We start from the raw sequence: 18,587 nt of genomic DNA, 5'->3' as shown, positions 1-18,587 counted from the left end.
AAAATGCAGGCAAATCTGCAAACACCACAGCAGCATAAGTTGACATAATGTCCTTGCTTTAGGCTACAAAGAGATCCTATGGTTATTACTAACCTCAGCATTGCAGGTAAACAATATCTAAAAATACACCCAAGCTAATGAATGATACTTTTTTCACAAGCACATTCATCAAAGTATCTGGCCAGGGTAGTAAAAAACTTGATTCATACAAATAAAAGTTTGAGGCAATTAATATCATACTCAAGTTATCAGAGGGGTAGTGGTGTTACTCTGGATCTGTAAAAGCAGTAAAGAGTCCTGTGGCACCTGATAGACTAACAGACTTATTGGAGCATAAGCTTTCGTGGGTAAATACCCACTTTGTCGGATGCATGTAGTGGAAATTTCCAGAGGCAGGTATAAATATGCAAGCAAGAATCAGGCTAGGGATAACGAGGTTAGTTCAATCAGGGAGGATGAGGCCCTCTTCTAGCAGTTGAGGTGTGAACACCAAGGGAGGAGAAACTGCTTTTGTAGTTGGCTAGCCATTCAGTCTTTGTTTAATCCTGAGCTGATGGTGTCAAATTTGCAAATGAACTGAAGCTCAGCAGTTTCTCTTTGAAGTCTGGTCCTGAAGTTTTTTTGCTGCAGGATGGCTACCTTTAAATCTGCTCAAAAACCTGTAGAAGAACACTTCAACCTCCCTGGACACACAATAGCAGATTTAAAGGTAGCCATCCTGCAGCAAAAAAACTTCAGGACCAGACTTCAAAGAGAAACTGCTGAGCTTCAGTTCATTTGCAAATTTGACACCATCAGCTCAGGATTAAACAAAGACTGAATGGCTAGCCAACTACAAAAGCAGTTTCTCCTCCCTTGGTGTTCACACCTCAACTGTTAGAAGAGGGCCTCATCCTCCCTGATCGAACTAACCTCGTTATTCCTAGCCTGATTCTTGCTTGCATATTTACACCTGCCTCTGGAAATTTCCACTACATGCATCCGACAAAGTGGGTATTCACCCACGAAAGCTTATGCTCCAATACGTCTGTTAGTCTACAAGGTGCCACAGGACTCTTTGCCGTTAATATCATACTGTTGCCACAAGGGTGAATTCAACAGACAGAAAAATGAGGAGGTTAACTGATCTATATAATTCATACTCAGTCTTTATAGTCATCAATTCTGCAAACACATGATTAATTTTATGCACTTGAGTAGTGTTTAAAATTAAACATGGTGTAAATGTTTGCAAGATCGGGGCCTGAATCTTCAAAGCACTCCACAAACATTAACTCATCGTTCCTCACAACAGCTTTGGGAGATAAATATTCTTGTCTCCATTTTTCAGATGAGGAGCTGACTCAGAGGTCAGAGCCAGGATTAGAGCTCAGTAAATTCCTAATGCCAAGACCTTGCTTGGACTAGCTTGACTATGACTTTTTCTTGTGTAGAACTCTTTCTCTCGTTCTCATAAAATATTACAATTACATATCTGCCCATAGATACCAAGATGATGGGTGCCTTTCAAAGGCCATACATGGCTCCAGCTGGTTGATGCAAGAGTTTCTATAGAGGCCAAAGGAAAAGACAAGGCCATAGATTTCCATCCTTATTGACAATAAAAGTCAAGATTATTATTTTTCCTGATTGCTGCACTTACACAGAGAAATTATTTCCCTGTTTCAGAGATGGGGTCAGAAATGGCAGATCCCCAGAGACTCATGAGTATTTTTAGATTTGTATGTACTGTATATGGAAACTTAAGCAAGTAAATAATAGCTAGAGAAAAACTTCAGTGGTTCAGAAAATATGTGCATAGCACCAAATCCATTCCCGTCTTACATATGTATGACATGCTGGCTGAAAAGTTGGCTGCAATGAGCTAGACTCTAGGTTCAAAACCAGCCGTGTGGTTTTGCTTTCTTATGTGAGTCTTTGGAAGTTTTCTCCCTTTCTTGACATACTTACTGAGTTCTCTAACAATGTATTCAACTGTTGTGGGGAAAGCATAAGATAAATTAATTGACAAAGGAAAAAAAATATGTGTGGATAACTAAAGAAGCTTGTAGAGTACTGGTCTTAAGCCACCACATCAAACAGGAGAAAATGTGAGTTTCAGAGTTAATAAATCCATGAACCTTGGCTGCATGTACAGAAAAGAGACCCAAGACATGTGCTAACATCCACACATTCCACGGCAGAGTGGTGTAAGTAAGATTCCCAGGAAGCTTGACTCCTTTGAGAATTGCCTACAGGAGGCATTTGTGAGCAGACATTGTGGGGTCTACTCTGTTGATGAACACACATAAGTCTCAGGCTACACTGGCAATTGAACGACTAAACTTTTGTCTTTCAGAGGTGTTAGCCCCCTACCCCTGAAAGACAAAAGTTTTGCCACAACAAGCGCCAGTGTGAACAGTACTTTGTTAGCAGGAGCGCTCTCCTGCTGACAATGCAAACGGGGTTGTCGTCAGGAGAGCTGACAAACAGTGGCTACACTGTGCAACTTTTAGCAGCATGGTTGTAGCAACACAAAAGCTGTGTAGTGTAGACATAGCCTTAGTAATCTGCATGGGCTTTAGAGGGAGAAAATATACTGGAAATGTCCCATATATTCCATTACCTCAACTGCAGAAACACTTACTTTCAGTAGCATAGACCCAGATCCTCAAAACTATGTAGGTACTGTGATAGACCCAGGTCAGTTGGGTACAGCAGAATAATTTTTTTTTCCTCACAAGGAATACATATATTTATGATGGCAAGTTTTACAAGGGATAGGAGTTAAGCAAAGCCAGTTCAAGTACAGTGGCACTTTAAGTTCCACCTTGTAAGGTATAGTCTCCATTAGAATTAGAGGCAATCTCCACTTTTAACCTTTGTAACATTTATGTAGCATGTTTTCTCCATTCCAAAATACAGGGGGTCTCTCAAGGACAACCTGTTAGTGTAGCTAATAGATATTAGTTCAGTGTGTGACCAGAAGAAAATCGTGTAATCTTGATGTGGCAGAATAAAGATTGTCTGGAAGCAACCATGTGTTTAGATTCCAGCATTTTGCACCTTCAAATGACAACCTGGATCCTGTATTTAAACTACCAGACCATTCTCAGACAACTGCAGGTTTTACTGAGGGTTCGTAATTGTCACAAAAAATCTTAATCAGCTTTCATGTTGGGAGTTCTTCCTGGCTTCTGTCTCAGCTAGCTGGGCACTCTATTGTGCCACTGTTGATGTCATCGATGACATCATGAGGATGTCTGCCATCAATATTGCAGCCAACAGACTGAGCAGTTCCTAGAATCTCCTTAATAGTTCCAGAGAGCTCCCGGGCCAAAGACCTGTGCCTCATCTGGCGTGCGATGTTTACTATCTCATCAAAGCTGACACTGCCACTGTGTTTAATGTTCTTCTGCTTCTTCCTGTCACAGGGAGGCTCTTTGAGGGTTTTGATGATCAGGGCAGAGGCAGAAGGGACAACCTCCATCTGAGCTTGCCTGTTCTGGATAGTGAGTTTCACTGTGATCCTCAGCCCCTTCCAGTCACCTGTTGCCTTGGCGATGTCATCACCAACCTTTTTGGGAGACAAACAGATATACTGTCCACTAGATAAGCAGTTTTCTGTTCCCTGACTGACCAGAGCAGGGGCTGCTCCAGGCTAGGGTGGACTCCAGTTAGCCTGCAAAGAGTCAGTTGAAGCCATTAGGCTAATGAGAACACCTGACTCCAATTAACATGCAAAGAGTCAGGTGAGGCTGTTAAGCTAATGTGAGCACCTGACTCTAATTAAGGCCCCTCTGATACTATAAAAGGGCTCACTCCAATCAGACCAAGGAGAGCCAGAGGAGAGGAAGTGTGGCTGAAGGGCTGGGTAATGAAGACACCCTCAAGCTACTGGAAAGGAAGCCCTAAGGTAAGGGTGAAGAAGGCGTTAAGAGAGAGAAGTGGGGGAGCTGTGGGGAAGTGGCCCAGGGAAATGTAGCAACTCTGGCAGTGAAAGGTTGGCTGCCAACAGCTACTGCCATAAGGGCCCTGGGCTGGAACCCAGAGTAGAGGGTGGGCCTGGGTTCCCCCCAACCCGCCACTACAGAAACACCTCCTGGGAGGGGAAGACAGGCCCCTGTCAGGACAGGAGGTTAACCTGCTTTGGAATAAGCCTGTAGGAACAACAGAGACTGTGGGAGTTCTCTCACCAAACTCCTTGCTGGCTTATGATGAAAAGGGCTCAGTAAACTGAGAGAAGGGCTACATGGAGGGTCACAGTGAGCCTCTGAGGCTAGCATAAACTACCTGGAAGGGCGGGACCCATGGGGACAAGGTTGGAGCTCTGCCACAGTACCTATCTCTCACTGATTTCAGTAGGAGTTAGATGCTTAAATGCCTTTGAGAATCTGGGCCTTTTCCCTCCTGACTCAGGGCCATTCTTATCCCACTTACACTGGTGTAAATCAGCAGTAAATCCATTGAATGGCAGGATGTTGCCTTGTTTGGTACTCACTGCTACACTGCCACAGCATTTATTTTAACTCTGGACTGAAATCTTGGCCAACAGTGATTTCTGCTCTGAACAAGCTTAACCTGGGTTACCTTCAGTAAGTCTCACACACATCACCATGGCTTTCTTTTTCCAAAACTGGCACTGGACACCTTCATTGTAGACACAGCTCCTCCTCCTGGCAAAAAATCCCCTTTGATTGCAAACCATCCACCATGTTAACTAAAGTACAAGTTGTACCATAAAAGAGAATCAAAGGACTAAATTTTGCCCTCATTTTATGCCTGTGCAACCCCACTGATGTCAATGAGAACTGTAAATGCATAGCTGAGGGCAGAATTAGGCTCAAAATCTTCCTGTTATGGGTCTTGGGGAAGGGACAGCCAGAGAGGAGGAGAGCAGGGAAGGAAACGAGATTTAATCTCTTTGCTCACAGGAGGTCAGAGACAGAGCAAACACACTTAAAATTCCAGCAGCAACAACCTTAAAGTCTGGCAGCCAATTCACAAGGAGAGGAGCCCCCTGTTCAAACCCTTCCAGAGGTTAAAGGTTCTCATGAACATTTTTTCTTGTTGCTCCACCCCTCAGCCTTCTGCAAAGATTTTTTTTTTCTCTGTATTAGAGTGATTCTAAAAATGGCATGATGGGCCTTCAGGGTAGTTGAGGCATAAGTGTATTCTCATCAAATCTGCTTCATTCAAAGGCTAAAACAACCTTTCTTCCTAACTGCTAGCCCTGCAAACTCAGCCTGGATTTGAAAGTCGAGTTGGGTTCTCTCTGTCTTGTGTGTTGTCACCACCAGGTCATCTCTGCCTCATTACATCTACCCAGCCCCATCATCTCCTGAGCAGTTTGGAACTAAGTGAGCAATTCTGTTGATGTACAAGCCAGCATAGAATCTAGCTCGCTCTCTCAGAGATAGTTGGTTCTGAGCTTCAGGAGCCGCTACCTCAGAACATTAATTTGTATGCAGTGTAATTTGATGCTCATTCACCCCAGATGAAGATCTACTCCAATGACTCTGAATGCACCCAGAGAGCATTGCTGTAAAGTAAGGAAGTGCTAGTTTCACATATCACTTTTCAGACTAGAACTTCACTTTTACAGTATTAATGTGCACTCCCTGCTTTCTCCCTTTCCCACCCCATTTAAAGATAACTGACAATTTAAATTCCTGAGAGTAAACGATGCACTACAACTCAGAGTTCTAATGGTATAATCTCATTCACTTGGATTGATTTTACCATCACCTCTTGCTGAAATAAGAAGTACTCTTGTGATGGATGAAAATGTTGACACCTAATGAGTTTAATGTAGGTGCAGCTAACCTATAACAATATACTATGAGCCATTACAGCTGTGCTCTTGACTGGATGGGTTTCTGCAGGCTTCTAGTTAGCAATTAGGCTCCATGCAGTAGCTTAACTTGGAGAAGTGTTTTACAAGTGTCTTCTGTGCTCAGTGGCAAAACCACCGAAATGTAAGCAAACCCATTTGGACACCGAGGCTTGTCTATGCCTACACTGCAATTAAAAACCCATGGCTGGTCTATGCCAGCTGACTAGAGCTCAGGCTAAGGGATTGTTTAATTGTGGTGTGGACATTCAGGACCCTGCCAGGGAGAAAGCAAGTAAGGAAGTGTTATTTACTTCTTCTCATAACACAAGAACTAGGGGTCACCAAATGAAAATAATAAGCAGCTGGTTTAAAACAAACAAAAGGAAGTATTTCTTCATACAACACACAGTCAACCTGTGGAATTCTTTGCCAAAGGATGTTGTGAAGGACAAGATTATAACAGGGTTCAAAAAAGAACTAGATAAATTCATGGAGGATAGGTCCATCAATGGCTATTAGCCAGGATGGGCAGGGATGGTGTCCCTAGCCTCCGATTGCCAGAAGCTGGGAATGGGTGACAGGGAATGGATCATTGTTCTGTTCATTCCCTCTGGGGCACCTGTCATTGGCCACTGTTGGAAGACAGGATACTGGGCTAGATGGACCTTTGGTCTGACCCAGTATGGCCGTTCTTATGTCCCAGAGCTTGGGCTGAAGCCCAAACCCAAATGGCTACACCACAATTAAACAGCCCCATGAGCCCGAGTTGGCTGGCATGGGCCAACTGTGGGTGTCTAACTGTAGTGTAGACATACCCCTAGTTAGTTTATCAGAGAGGTTATCGGTGCTACAGGCAGAACTACGTGATGGGCTATAATTGCATCCTGCAGGACACCAGAACACGCCAACTGCTATTTTCCCATAGACTGCAGATATTCTATATGTAATCTATGTTCTTTCCTTAACAAAGGGGCTAAAAGGGACTGGTCCCACAAGGCTTGGTGATGATGCTCTACCTTGACTAATTTTTCACCAAAAGAAAGAAGCAGCAACAGAGGGAGGACTTATGGAGGGAAGATAGAGAGATGTGCAGGACCTCTTTTGGGCAGGACTTGACTGGATGCAAACTTGGAAAAATTCTACTTGTAAAAGAGATTAAAATAAATTTCCTCTGAGAAAGCCAGATGGCCTTGGAGGTGAATATGGAGCTTCTGGCCACTTGTTCAAACCCAACCCAAGGGAACAGTGACAGGAATGTAGTCCTGATAGATGTTCCTCCTGCAAGTCTCCCTACTTTCCTTCATAGGTGGCATGAATGGATGTTCTCAAGTCCATTTTGCAGTCTGAGTCCTTCATGCTGGTCTTTACATTGTGTTTGGTAATGGGGTCTGAGATATGTGTTGATGCTATGATTAGAGGTGAGGTGCTTCTCCCTGGCAGTCTGTTTAAACTGTGGCTTGGCACCACTGTACAGAAACCTGTATGTGCAGGTTGCTTCCCAAAGGTGCCAGAGTGTCAGCGGAGCTCCATGCAGAACCAAAACATGTGGCCCAAAATGAGACCCTCCAAAAAGCTGGACTTGTGGTTCTCAAGAGATGAAAGGCAGGGAGCCTACAAGTGGGAAGCAGGAAGCTAAGTTATGAAGAAGAGGATCATGAAATATCTAAAGGGAGGTCATAGGGAATCCAGAATGGCAGTGTGGCTGTAAAAAAAGGAATTAGATATGAATTGCAAAGAGATGCGAGGAACCCCACATTGTGTGGAGGAACAGGGTGCCAAATATAGGAATTATAGGATAACAAGAATGAATCAAGCTAATGAGACGTAACAATTTGTTGAAATCATGTCTTATTTACATGTCAAGTGTCACCTCACCTCATTGCTTCCATTGGCATTGTTTGCTTTCACACAGCTCTGCTAAAGCTGTGGGATCAATCACTCTGTAACGCATCTAATGTTGTGGCAATAAGAGGTGAAGCATTTGAACCACTTCTGAATGAGATGCTCCAGGCAAGGCCTGGCTTGCTGAATGCCTACAACGGACTGTAGAGGAAATGCTTTACTTAGGGCATGTCTACATGCACAGCGCTGCAGTGCACAGCTGTACTGATGCAGCTGCGCCGCTGCAGTGCATCTGGTGAAGAGGTTAATAAAACCACCTCTGTGAACGGCAGAAGCTATGTCAGCAGGAGAAGCTCTGCCACCGACATAGTGCTGTGCACATGAGCACGTATGTCAATGTAACTTATGTCACTCATGGGGGTGGTTTATTCACACCCCTGAGCGGCATAAGTTATGCTGACATAAACTGTAGTGTAGACATAGCCATAGAAAGTACAGTATACATTTACTTTTGGCTGGCTGTAACTGTTTGACATTTTTACTACCATGCTGTGTAAGTTAACTTTTCTCTTATCTGCCCAGGTGGCAGGGACCCTAAAACAGAACGTCTCCTGGATTTCTGTTCCTCTTGGAAGGTGGTATCCCCCAACCATCTCACCCGGCAAGCTGCCTCTGATGTGTTGGCTGTGATTATGAAATGGAGGTTTTGGGGAGGTACTGTACAAATGGTATGGACTAATGTGAAGCTTAGTTATGGTTTCTTTGATCAGTCTGGGTTTCCTTCTCTGTCACTTGGAGAGAGATGGTTTTTCTGCACTCAAATGACCAAGATTCCCTTTTGTAAATTTGAAAAGCTAAATCAGCAGTGAGGAATCTTTTCTTTGGAAAGTTGTAAGGAGTATCCAATGTATAAAAATGACAAGTGCTTATAGGTCACCCCAGCAAGGAGTGGCGCAATATCAAATTTCAAGGCTTGCCACACGTGACTACAGAAATCTTGTTAAAATGAAATACAATTATTTAAGGAGCTTAAATGATTATCAGGGATCATGCAGCTTTTGTTAAGAACCAAAAGTAATAAAAAGAAATGCCAGTCTTTCAAAGCTGCTTTGTTAAAGGCTTTAGAGGAGTGAAATGCTGGCTGTGCTGCACCTTCTACCATCAGCTCTGAAAAGTTCTCCAAAGTTGGTTGGTGTTTTGGTTTGGGTTTACACTGCGTGAATCACCTGTTAAGCTAAACTTAGAAGGATACTATCTCACAGTTAGGCCCAAAATTCTGATCTGTAATCAACAATTTACACAACCTAATGTGACTAGAAATGTTTTTATAACATTTTCCCCCAGTGGGTCCCCCTCCAAATATTAAAATGAAAACTTACGCAAAAGAACCCCACACAGTCATCTACATTGAGGGAAACTCAAAGAGAACAGGAATATGCTAGTGCAGCACAAGCGGAAAGCAAAATCGTCCAGTCTAGCTTCCTTTTCTGAGCTGAGTAGAATACAAAAGATAAATGAGCAACAAAGAGTGGAAACATTTTAAAAATCCTTTCTATTTTAATAAGCAGTGTCCCTTTAAGAAAAAATTGCAACTCAGTAGGAGCAGGATTGGGCCATTGAAACACAACAGGAGATTTGCCAATGACTTCAATGGAATCAGGATCAGACCCAAGGTGCCATACATTAAGTCTGTATATGTACTTGTATGGCTCTCATCATTGTAGTATATGAAGATGTGGTGACCTAGACACAAAACTTCCCTATCTTTGCTCACTGAGCTGGAGGATATTTGGCCCAACCACAGATCACATCCATCTTCATCAGCCTAATGAGGGAATATACATATGCAATGAAACCAAGGGAAATGCTCTCATGGGAGTCAACATTGTAAAAAACATCTGTTAAGTGTTTTCTGCACATCTGTTCATGGTTCAGCCTCTGTTTCAGTATTCACAAAAACATTGCTAAACTTCCTAATAAGGGAAGCCTTGGGTCAGAGGAAGGAGTAAAGACCAGTTGCCATGGTTTGTACCACTTTATGTAAAAATTCAGTCGTAGTTTCATGATTCACACTTAATTGAAAGAGATGAAAACAACTTCCAAACATGAGTTAAAACATATGAGAAGATGTCCTCAGAGATCCCCTGGTTTAGGATAGCATGTTACTGAGCTGAAGGATGCAAAGAAAAGTGGGACTCTCATATAACTGCATCCTTTTGACTTTTCCACTTCTGATTGCAGTGACAAAGAAAAAGTCACTAGAAATGCAATGTCATCTCCAAGCACTGCCAAAAGCACCAAGTGGGTTTTACTGAAATCCAGCATATTTGCTCTCAGGCTGGGCTATGGGCTTCCAGCGGTCAGTGCTCTTTTTGCTATGTCTGCAATGCTGTTTATGAAGGATCTGGAGTGATTTATGGGTTTTGCTTTGAAAACCAGACTCTTTGGTTGCCTGTAAGCTTACAGGACAATTACTAATGTGCTGGAGCACGAATACTGAGCCCTGACCATTGCTGATGTTTTTAAGCTTTCAAAAAAATAACATGGTAAAAGATAGGGGAGTTTGGCCAAGTTGGTTCACTTCCATTTTTAACTCATCGCCAACCCATAGCGCTGCGCCAAAGGATATCAGTGGGTATGATGGGAGATATCGCCCCAGTGTGTGCGCACATGCACAAATGGGAGAGTGAGCAAGGAGGCTCTGCTGGAATGCCAGTTGGATATTAATAAACAAAAGTGATGTATAAATGTGAAGTTAACTTTAATCTTTGACATTGTTTGCAGTTTCTAAAGTGCTAGTGTTCAGTGAAGTACACCAACAGGTAAGATTTTTATAGGCAAAACCAGAAGCAGCTGGTGGTACCCTGAAGAGGTACAAATAAAACCACACTTCCTCTTGAAGATACTCTCTCTCTCATATATATAATTTTGTGTGTGTGTATTTGGCTGCTCTGCAGCCTTTCCATCGGAGCTGAATATTTGGCTGAGTTCACATCACTGTTTTTATAGGGCCCTTCCCTGCGCTGTGCACAAATTTCTGCAGCATCTCTGGCAATCAACTTGGAACACTGATCTCCCTGCAATGGTGAGACTATGCCAATATTCTGATATTAGGCTGCCTGCTACTGCCATCCTGGCTGAACTCCCTCCCAGCGTCACGTCAAGCATGTCTAGATCGGGTGCAGGTTCGTGTCTTCACCTGGGTTAAATACCAACCAACTTAATGTGTGCAGATGAGCCCAGAGACCAGGCCCTCCTGCATCCAAGGAACAGCGTTTAGAATTCGCTCATTTCAACAGCCATTCTGCAGTCAGCTGTGCTGTTCAGTGTGTCACAGATGGTCCTGCAGCCCCCATTGCTTGAGGCTTGGCTGCCAGCAGTGATATATCCGTTGTGCTCTGAGAGCTTGAAGGTGAAGAGGTGGCATGAGTCCTTTTGCCTGCTGCCTTCCTGTACGGGGCTCAGGAAGGAGCTGGAGCTCTTCCACTCCTGGAACGTGTACATTTCCATGTGAGGGTGAGTGACTTTGCTCAGGTAGCTGGGGCTAGGGGTGGCTGAGGATAATGTCTTCTGACTGCCACTTAGGAAGCTCCTGCTGTCTTCCAACGAGTCCTTGCGTGAGTGTTCGAAGGAGCCTTGGTTCCAATTCCTGTAGTTGTAGGCCCACCACCCCAGCCGCCTCTGCTGGTGGCACTGGCACTTCAGGATCCGTATAAAAGCTCTCTTGAACTCTTTGCTCGAGCAGGGATAGATGATTGGGTTCAAGCAGCTGTTGAAGTAGCCAAGCCAAAAAATTATCTTGAAGATGGTTTCAGGTGGCTTCAAAGCAGAAAACAGAGACCCTATCAGGGAAAAATAAGCAGAGAAAGCATCTGAGATAACTGGTCCTGACTGCCTTTAATAAAGAGACTAAGGTGAACTCATGATGTTGATGGACGTTCCTGTGAGGATTCCTTTGTTAAAAAGTTCTATCACCCTTGCCACTTCAGTTAAAGTCGACTTGACATTCTTGATATTTCTAAGGTACAAAACCCACCCCCCCAAAAGCTCTTTTGGATAAAGAAGCCTGATTTTCTTTTTTCATCATGCAGCTACAAAAAGGTGCATAAGCTCAATTTACGTGCGCCTCCCCCCCGCAACCTCTGTATATTTATTTATATTGCAGTAGGGGATCAGGGCGCCCCATTGTTCTTGGCACCGTAAAAAACACAGAGAGAGTTCCTATTGCAGAGAGCCATTTGTAGGTCACTTTCAGTAGGGACAGATCTGTTTATATTGACAAGGTCCTTTTGTGCCTCTCATCCTGGTGCGTATCTGTGCTCAGACATAACTTGCCATTTCCACAAACTTGCTATGGCAGCCCTAGGTTTGGGCACTTGTTCTCACCTGTCCCATCTAGGTTATCTAAGTCACCGATGGGAAATAATATTCAAAAGATACAAAATCTATTTAAGCCTGAAATCAGTTAAAGGTCACACAGGTCTACATAGACCAGGGCTTCTCGGCATTTTTATAGCACAAGCAGAGGGATTAGCTCATGAGCACTTCCCTTCCCATTCACTATCACATAATTTCCCTGAATCAACTATTGTGGTTGTTACATAGAAAACTAATATTAGCAAAGCATTTAATGTATTTATTAATTCATTAAAATGAAATTTAGCAAAATGGAACGTTCTGAAAGAATGCCTGAAGGCTCTGAGTTAACATTATGGGCCCCTTGCACACATTTACTGTATATTTCTAGCTGGAGCAAGCTGAGTAGGTGGATTCAATATGGGTGCTTAATTTCAGGAATTGGAACTAGATTCTAGGCCTTTTGAAAATGGAGAGATGCAGCTGAACCACATGTCAAGGCTCTGAGAACAGAATCCTTTTACACTGGAGCAGTTTCAGATGATAAAATCACCCGAGTCAGCAATAGCTATCAGACTGCCTTACTGTGATGGGAGGGATGTGATTGAAGGCATATTTCCCCATCTATCCCAGCAATGCAAAGGCTGTGGTCTAGGCCTCAAAGCTATGCAAAACCCTGTTTAATGGACACAGCTATGTGCTATTTAGTAGGGGAACAGCTGTGTCATGCAGATAAGCATAGCTGCTGCTTTTCCAGTCAGCATGGTAGGCTTGATAGTAACTACAAGGGGCTGAGCAAGCTTAACTCCCATGGAAGCTAGGGCGAGATAAGCACATTCAATACAGCTTATGCCTCAGCCTGCCTTCCTCCATGCACCAACCAGCAGGGTTGAGCTGGTGCAGAGGGAGAAGTAATGTGCTATTAATACTGACAAACTGGAGATTACTTCCTGCCTCTGCCCAAAGCAAGAGGGAACGGTGGCTCCCAGAGTCACCATTCCTTCCCTGGACTGCTTATTGGGTGATGCAGCTAGGTGCTGGTTCTTTCTATTGCTTAGAAGTGAAGTGCCAATCTAGCTCTGAGGGTTTAAGTGGAATTTAAAAGGCGCATAGTGCTTTGTTCATGCCTTCTGCAGTGGACTGCATTTCAGTGCACAAACCAGTCTCTAACCATTGTGCTGCCCCTAATAGTCTGCAGGCCTCTCCCTCCCATCTGATGGAGCTCCCAAGGCTCAGCCCTGATTTGGGACTGCAGGAAGTGATGAATGCAGCACAGAGTCTAACACTGGAGAAACAGTGAAAAGTATCCAATAGATTTCCAACGGACAAACCAAAATAATGCAAACACCTTGACTGCGTCTGCTTAGCATTAAGTACTTTTTAATGAAAGATTCAACAAACATTCATGTGGTTTGAGGGAATAAACCATGAAAAGGGTGTGAAACCCTTATACTGTCTTAGTGAAACTTGATCCAGGCTTATGACTTGAGTCAGTATGGGCAAGATATGCCAAGTCCTCCCATACACTCAGTCGCAAACTCTTTCAGGATTCATTTTCTAAACAATAATTACAAATATTTTCCTTTGGATTTGAAGAAAAAAAGTCTTGTGATTGTACTGCACAAATACAAAACCTGATTATATGGGGAAACTAGTCTGGGGCTTATCCTTTAAAGGGTCTCTGTTTTGTTTTCCAGAACCAGCATAAAGTCTAGATGAACTCAAGATATTAAGGACCAGTAGGATTAATGAAGGAACTGAAGAGCACATGTTGTTGTTATGCAAGTCCTACATAAACTTTGGCTCTTTCCCCACAAGAGAATGGAATATATATATTTAATATTGGAAACATTTAGAATCTAGAAGAAATTTCTCCACTAGATTTTAATGTTTTGGGGCAGGACAAAATTTGAACATAATCCATTTGACAGTGTCTTTTTCTTTAAATAATAAGTAATAGTTGAAGAAGAAGGAAAGGTTGCTGGAAAGACTTTGCCTATGGGTAAGTAAAGCAAGAGGAGTTCCACAGAAGAAATGAGTGGCTATACATATGGGGAAAGATAAATGGGATGCGACTGTATGTGCTGTCTTGCATATAAACAGAATACAATACAACACAACATACTGACATACAAAGATCAAAGTCTAAAACAAAGCCGTGGAAAAGGTTAAAACAAAAGTCAAGTCATGAAAAAGTGGGTAATACTTGAAAGAGCTAATGGAAATGTGTACAGTATAAGTTAAGAAAAGAAGGTAACAGGCATGTCTCTCTCACACACTTTCAGGATAATCAAGTTTTCAGATATATACTGATGAAAATCTCCAGTCAGTCAGTTTGAGTTTTTGTATGCAAAAGGGCAACTTCACAAGGGTGAAGAGAATTACTTCCTAACATCCCAGGCTGAGCGAGGTCGCATGTGCTCAGTTCTTACTCTTGAAATGTCACTGAGCCTTGGCAGATAATTTAAAAAAAACCTACAGAGCAACTACAGTACTGCAGTCCATCCATAACTGAGTGCTTAGCAGCAAAGATCTGAAGACATATCAGTTGGAAAGTGGTTTGGACTTAAAAATGATCTATATCTAGCAACATTTGAAGGAGAGTTTTGCATATTTCTCTATTGCTTTTTTAAAGGCGTATGGAAACAAGATTAAAGATAGGTATTTAAAACATTGGTGATTAATTGATTGTTTCCAAATTTATTTATTTTATTTCCTGCAGCTGCTGCAAAAATGAACAAAACCAGTTGTGATAAGACTTAGACCTGTGGAGATAGCACACAAAGCCTAGCACACATTACCTAGTGTAGGTAATGAAGCCTAATTCATTACCTACACTACAGTGTCCAAGATTATGCTTTTCTGAACAAAGGGATACTAATTTGAAAGTGGATATCCTTCAAGCTATTAAATTATAGAAATGTATGGTAAAAGCTCTTTTTTAGGCAGTTATATAAAAACAGTGACTTCTTAGCTGAACAACGCAGGCCTTACAAATATATAAAAACAGCTCTGGAGGCTAGAGAATTTAATTTAGTATATAACGCAGGATTACTGCATAGTTTTAGGAACATATTAGATGTTAGGATAATTATTTTGAAGGTGAACTGGCAAACAGAGATGTTATCATACTGAAGGAGAATTAACAAATTTGTGAATAGAAATATAACTATTATGCTTTTACACAGCACTTTGCATCTGTAGGTCAACTCAAAGTGCTTTTACAAAGCATTATCATCCACATTTTACCAATGGGGAAATTAAGTCACAGAGAGGCAAACTCACTTGCTGAGCCAGGAATAGAACCCAACCTCTCATGAGTCCCAAAATGATTGTCTTATCATTGTACCATACTGGGTAGCTGATAAGACTTTGCAATAATGACTCAGATAGGTCCTAATCCCACAAAGCAGAGTTGAGGACACCTGAAATTAATGAAAGTTGAGCACTTTGCTGAGTCATGCTTACTGTTGGCAGTGCAGAGGTCATGGACAAGTACAGCAGTTATTGTGAGCTCAGCAAAAACCCACATGCTATCAGACAGAGAGGGAATATTGGCGAAAACTCAGCAATCTTCTGAATGATGATGCCTCTACCATATAATCCCCCTCTAGTGCTAGTCAGTTTGGATTATGAGCCCAAGACCTGGTTTGGGATCTGAAACCACATCCTTTGGCCCAGAAACTGAGCTTGCTATCAGCTAAGCCAGGTTAAACCTGCCACATTTTAATGCTTTATTTAGTTTCATGTGGTCCCTGACCTTTGTGCAGGCACACAGGGTGATGAGAGTGCCAATACGTTCCTATGTGTCCCACACAAGGGCAAATAACAGCCTTGGTCCCCGAGCTCAAAGGAGCACTGACTGCTATTTTTGTGTGTCCCCAGAGGTGAATCTAATCCCAAGGAGGGCAAAGATGGAGGAGGAACCCTGCCAGGCAGAGCAGGCTGCACCATCCTTAAGTTCAGTGTACTCTACATTTCTGCTGCACTCCTGGCAGCTGTGGGAAGGATAAACCTTCCTTAAAGTCTCAATGGAGTAGGGAGCTCCACAGCAGCCCCAAAGCATGACTGTAACAGTAAACACAATCTAACCTTCAGACACTCACTAATGGGACTGAGGCATTTGGTTAATTTACTGCTGAACTTGTAAAGACTGAACACAGTTTCTTCTCTTACTGTTGCCCAAGATCAAATTAGCATCACTTTCCATTTAGTCCTCTGTGGGGAGCCTGGGGACTGTGTCCAGCTCCTATGGGGACACACACAATGATCTAGGGCTTGTCTACCTCATATGTTCCCAACACAGAACCACTGAGAATATTTAAATGGTGGGTTTTTTTGCAACCCAGCAAGTTGCAGGAATAGAGGCCCATTGGCAATCTGGCCCTCTGTAAATATATCCATTATTTAAGTGAGGATTGGTGTTAGAAAGACTGAATTCACTACACAAAGAAGCTTCTCAGGACAATCCGTTGCCCTAGGCAAATCTTTAGTCAGCTGCCCCTTCCTGCCTCTGTAGAAAATTGGTGGCAGGCACCGAGTGCCTCTCCCACAGCTGTCATCTCCACCTACAAACTTCAGGTAGTCAACTTGGAGGCTGACAGGGCAGACAATGGCCTCGGGAGGCAGAAGCTGCTGGGCCCCAGTGACAGATCCCATGGGAGGAGAGCAGTCTGACAGTCAGGCACTGGCCAGAGCAGCTCCCAGCCAACTTTGTTGAAGTGTGGATGCCAAGGCCAAAGTGTCCCCTCCCTCTCCATGGCTGGCTGCTCCAGCGATGAGCCACCTGGCCTCTCTTCTGGTGCCACAGTGGGCTCTGGTGGGCAAAAAGTGTAATTGCAGCACCTCCCCAGCAGAATCTATTCTGCGGGGGGTAAAAAAACCTGCGGGGGACATGAATTCTGCGCTTATGTTTATTTTGTTAAAAAGTAGGGGGTTATGGCCTTCCCACTTTTAAAAGTGGGAAGCCATTGCCCTGACCCCCCCAGGCTCCAGCACTGGTGCTCCCAGCCCATAGGGCCCTGGGTAACGGGTACTGCAGAACTCTACCCTGTACAAAGTAATCCGGGCTGGGGACAACAATCCCCCTCACACAGAGGCAGCAGGGTTCTTCTCACTGGACAGAGTGGGAGTCTCACCCCTGGCCTGGACCCACACTGCCAGTCCCTTGCCCAGCCCCCACACACTGCACCACCTGCCTGCATCCCCCAGCCCATCCTAGCTCGCACCATTTGCCCAGCCCCCCGCAGACTCACACCTTCCCGTCTGTGTGCCTTGTAGTCAGGCTCATAGCCCACACCTCAGCAGTGTCTCCAGAGCCTGGACACAGTGGTAGGGAAGTGATGATACCTGGGCCCAGAGACTGCCTGAGGGCAGTGGGAGACAGGTGTAGGCTGGCTGCCAACATGGACCTGGACAGGCCACTGCACTTGTGGCCAAAGCCCCGCAGAGCTCAAGCAGCCCCGAGCTACGATGTTACCCATTCTGGGGGGTGGGGAGCACTTCCCCGGGAGCCCGGCTGAGGCTTCCTGCTCCTCGGAGCCCAGCCAGCCCAACAAGCCTTATCTTCTGCAGCTGCTGCCTAGGCATCTGCCAATAGCTAGGGCAGCCTTTAGGGTTACCACCTGACTGGTAGTTGCCTGGCCTGGCTGGTTTTTTAAATGGATTTGCCAGTTGCCAGAAAAATAATTTAATCTGCCCGGTTTTTTTTTTAACGTGGGTTTAAAGACATTGTTTTATTATCACAATACACTGGGACATCTAATGTTAAAAGTTTCTGTGTCCAATGAAAGATGCTGTCGTGCTCCCATTTCCGCAGTTTAAGTGATAACAAATCAAAACAGTTGAATACACAGCAGCTGTCTCGCCACGAACACGCAAGCTCACCGCATGTGTGCGTGAGAGAGGGTTTGAGTCATGCAAGAGTGAGGAGACGTGCTGTGTTATCAATCTTATCTCTATGTGTTATCTCTCCACATACTATAAGTGGCTGTTGAAGGGGGGGTTGTGGAGTTGCCTTGTGGTGAGGGTTGTGGTTGTAGTGGGCTTGATTTGGGTGTGGGGGTGGATGCTGGTTGTTTTTCATTTCAAAGGTAGTTACTTGTGTGGCTTTTGAGTAGCCAAATAGTGCCCTGTGCTCTTATGTTCCCTTCAGAACTTTACAAAGTGTCTCAGGTTTCATATCTTCTCCCATTTCTGCATGTGGGACTTCCAAAGACATCAATAGATGAATTTCCCACAAAGATAGAAGGCCCTTTATTATTAGGAATTTTAGTTTGATAGGGGCCTCGGTATGAACCACCTCATTCTAAACGTGCAGACCTGGGCACAATTTGGCCACTGTTGCACAGAGCTCCTTTGATACTTATCCTACAGTAAAGATAGGGAAAAATATATTTTGATTAGCTTGTATATTTTTAACATCACCTTTTCCGTTGCCCCTTCCTTGGTACTGACAATGCCTTTTATTTCATCATGCACACATACCTTACCTTGTAATTAACCTGCCAGGAGCAAACAACTGTGGGCTATTTTGGTACCTTGATAAAATAATAAAACTAATCCTACCAGGCAC

At 43.7% G+C, this 18,587-nt stretch overlaps 2 protein-coding genes and 1 long non-coding RNA gene across 4 annotated transcripts in view; 1 reads left to right on the top strand and 2 right to left on the bottom strand.

Moving 5' to 3' along the window:
* Window positions 1-3,088: 3,088 nt before the first annotated feature.
* Window positions 3,089-3,640, bottom strand: LOC102939343 (60S ribosomal protein L12; the record flags this gene model as incomplete). Its single annotated transcript, XM_037907080.2, has 1 exon — window positions 3,089-3,640. A coding segment is annotated over one exon (459 nt), but the record flags the coding sequence as incomplete, so codon positions are not given.
* Window positions 3,641-3,825: 185 nt separating this feature from the next.
* On the top strand, window positions 3,826-14,684 carry LOC122461453. Of its 2 annotated transcripts, none has more exons than XR_006283352.1 (5): window positions 3,826-3,895; window positions 5,211-5,528; window positions 8,240-8,385; window positions 10,667-11,173; window positions 13,711-14,684. It is a non-coding gene; the product is annotated as an uncharacterized LOC122461453 (long non-coding RNA). The 2 variants fall into 2 exon arrangements; XR_006283353.1 differs by having other exon boundaries at window positions 3,835-3,895; window positions 5,211-5,339; window positions 13,711-14,683.
* The window catches only part of ADRA1B (adrenoceptor alpha 1B), a 22,185-nt gene continuing 14,531 nt past the window's right edge, over window positions 10,934-18,587 (bottom strand). The window contains exon 2 of the mRNA XM_007057243.4: window positions 10,934-11,499. Coding sequence (XP_007057305.2) covers window positions 10,934-11,499 — 566 coding nt within the window. The remainder of the gene's footprint in view (window positions 11,500-18,587) is intronic.

This window comes from Chelonia mydas, chromosome 8, assembly GCF_015237465.2.
Source record: "Chelonia mydas isolate rCheMyd1 chromosome 8, rCheMyd1.pri.v2, whole genome shotgun sequence".
Taxonomy (NCBI): domain Eukaryota; kingdom Metazoa; phylum Chordata; order Testudines; family Cheloniidae; genus Chelonia; species Chelonia mydas.
Note: the sequence above shows the minus strand (reverse complement) of the source record. Positions and strands in the feature narration are given on the sequence as shown.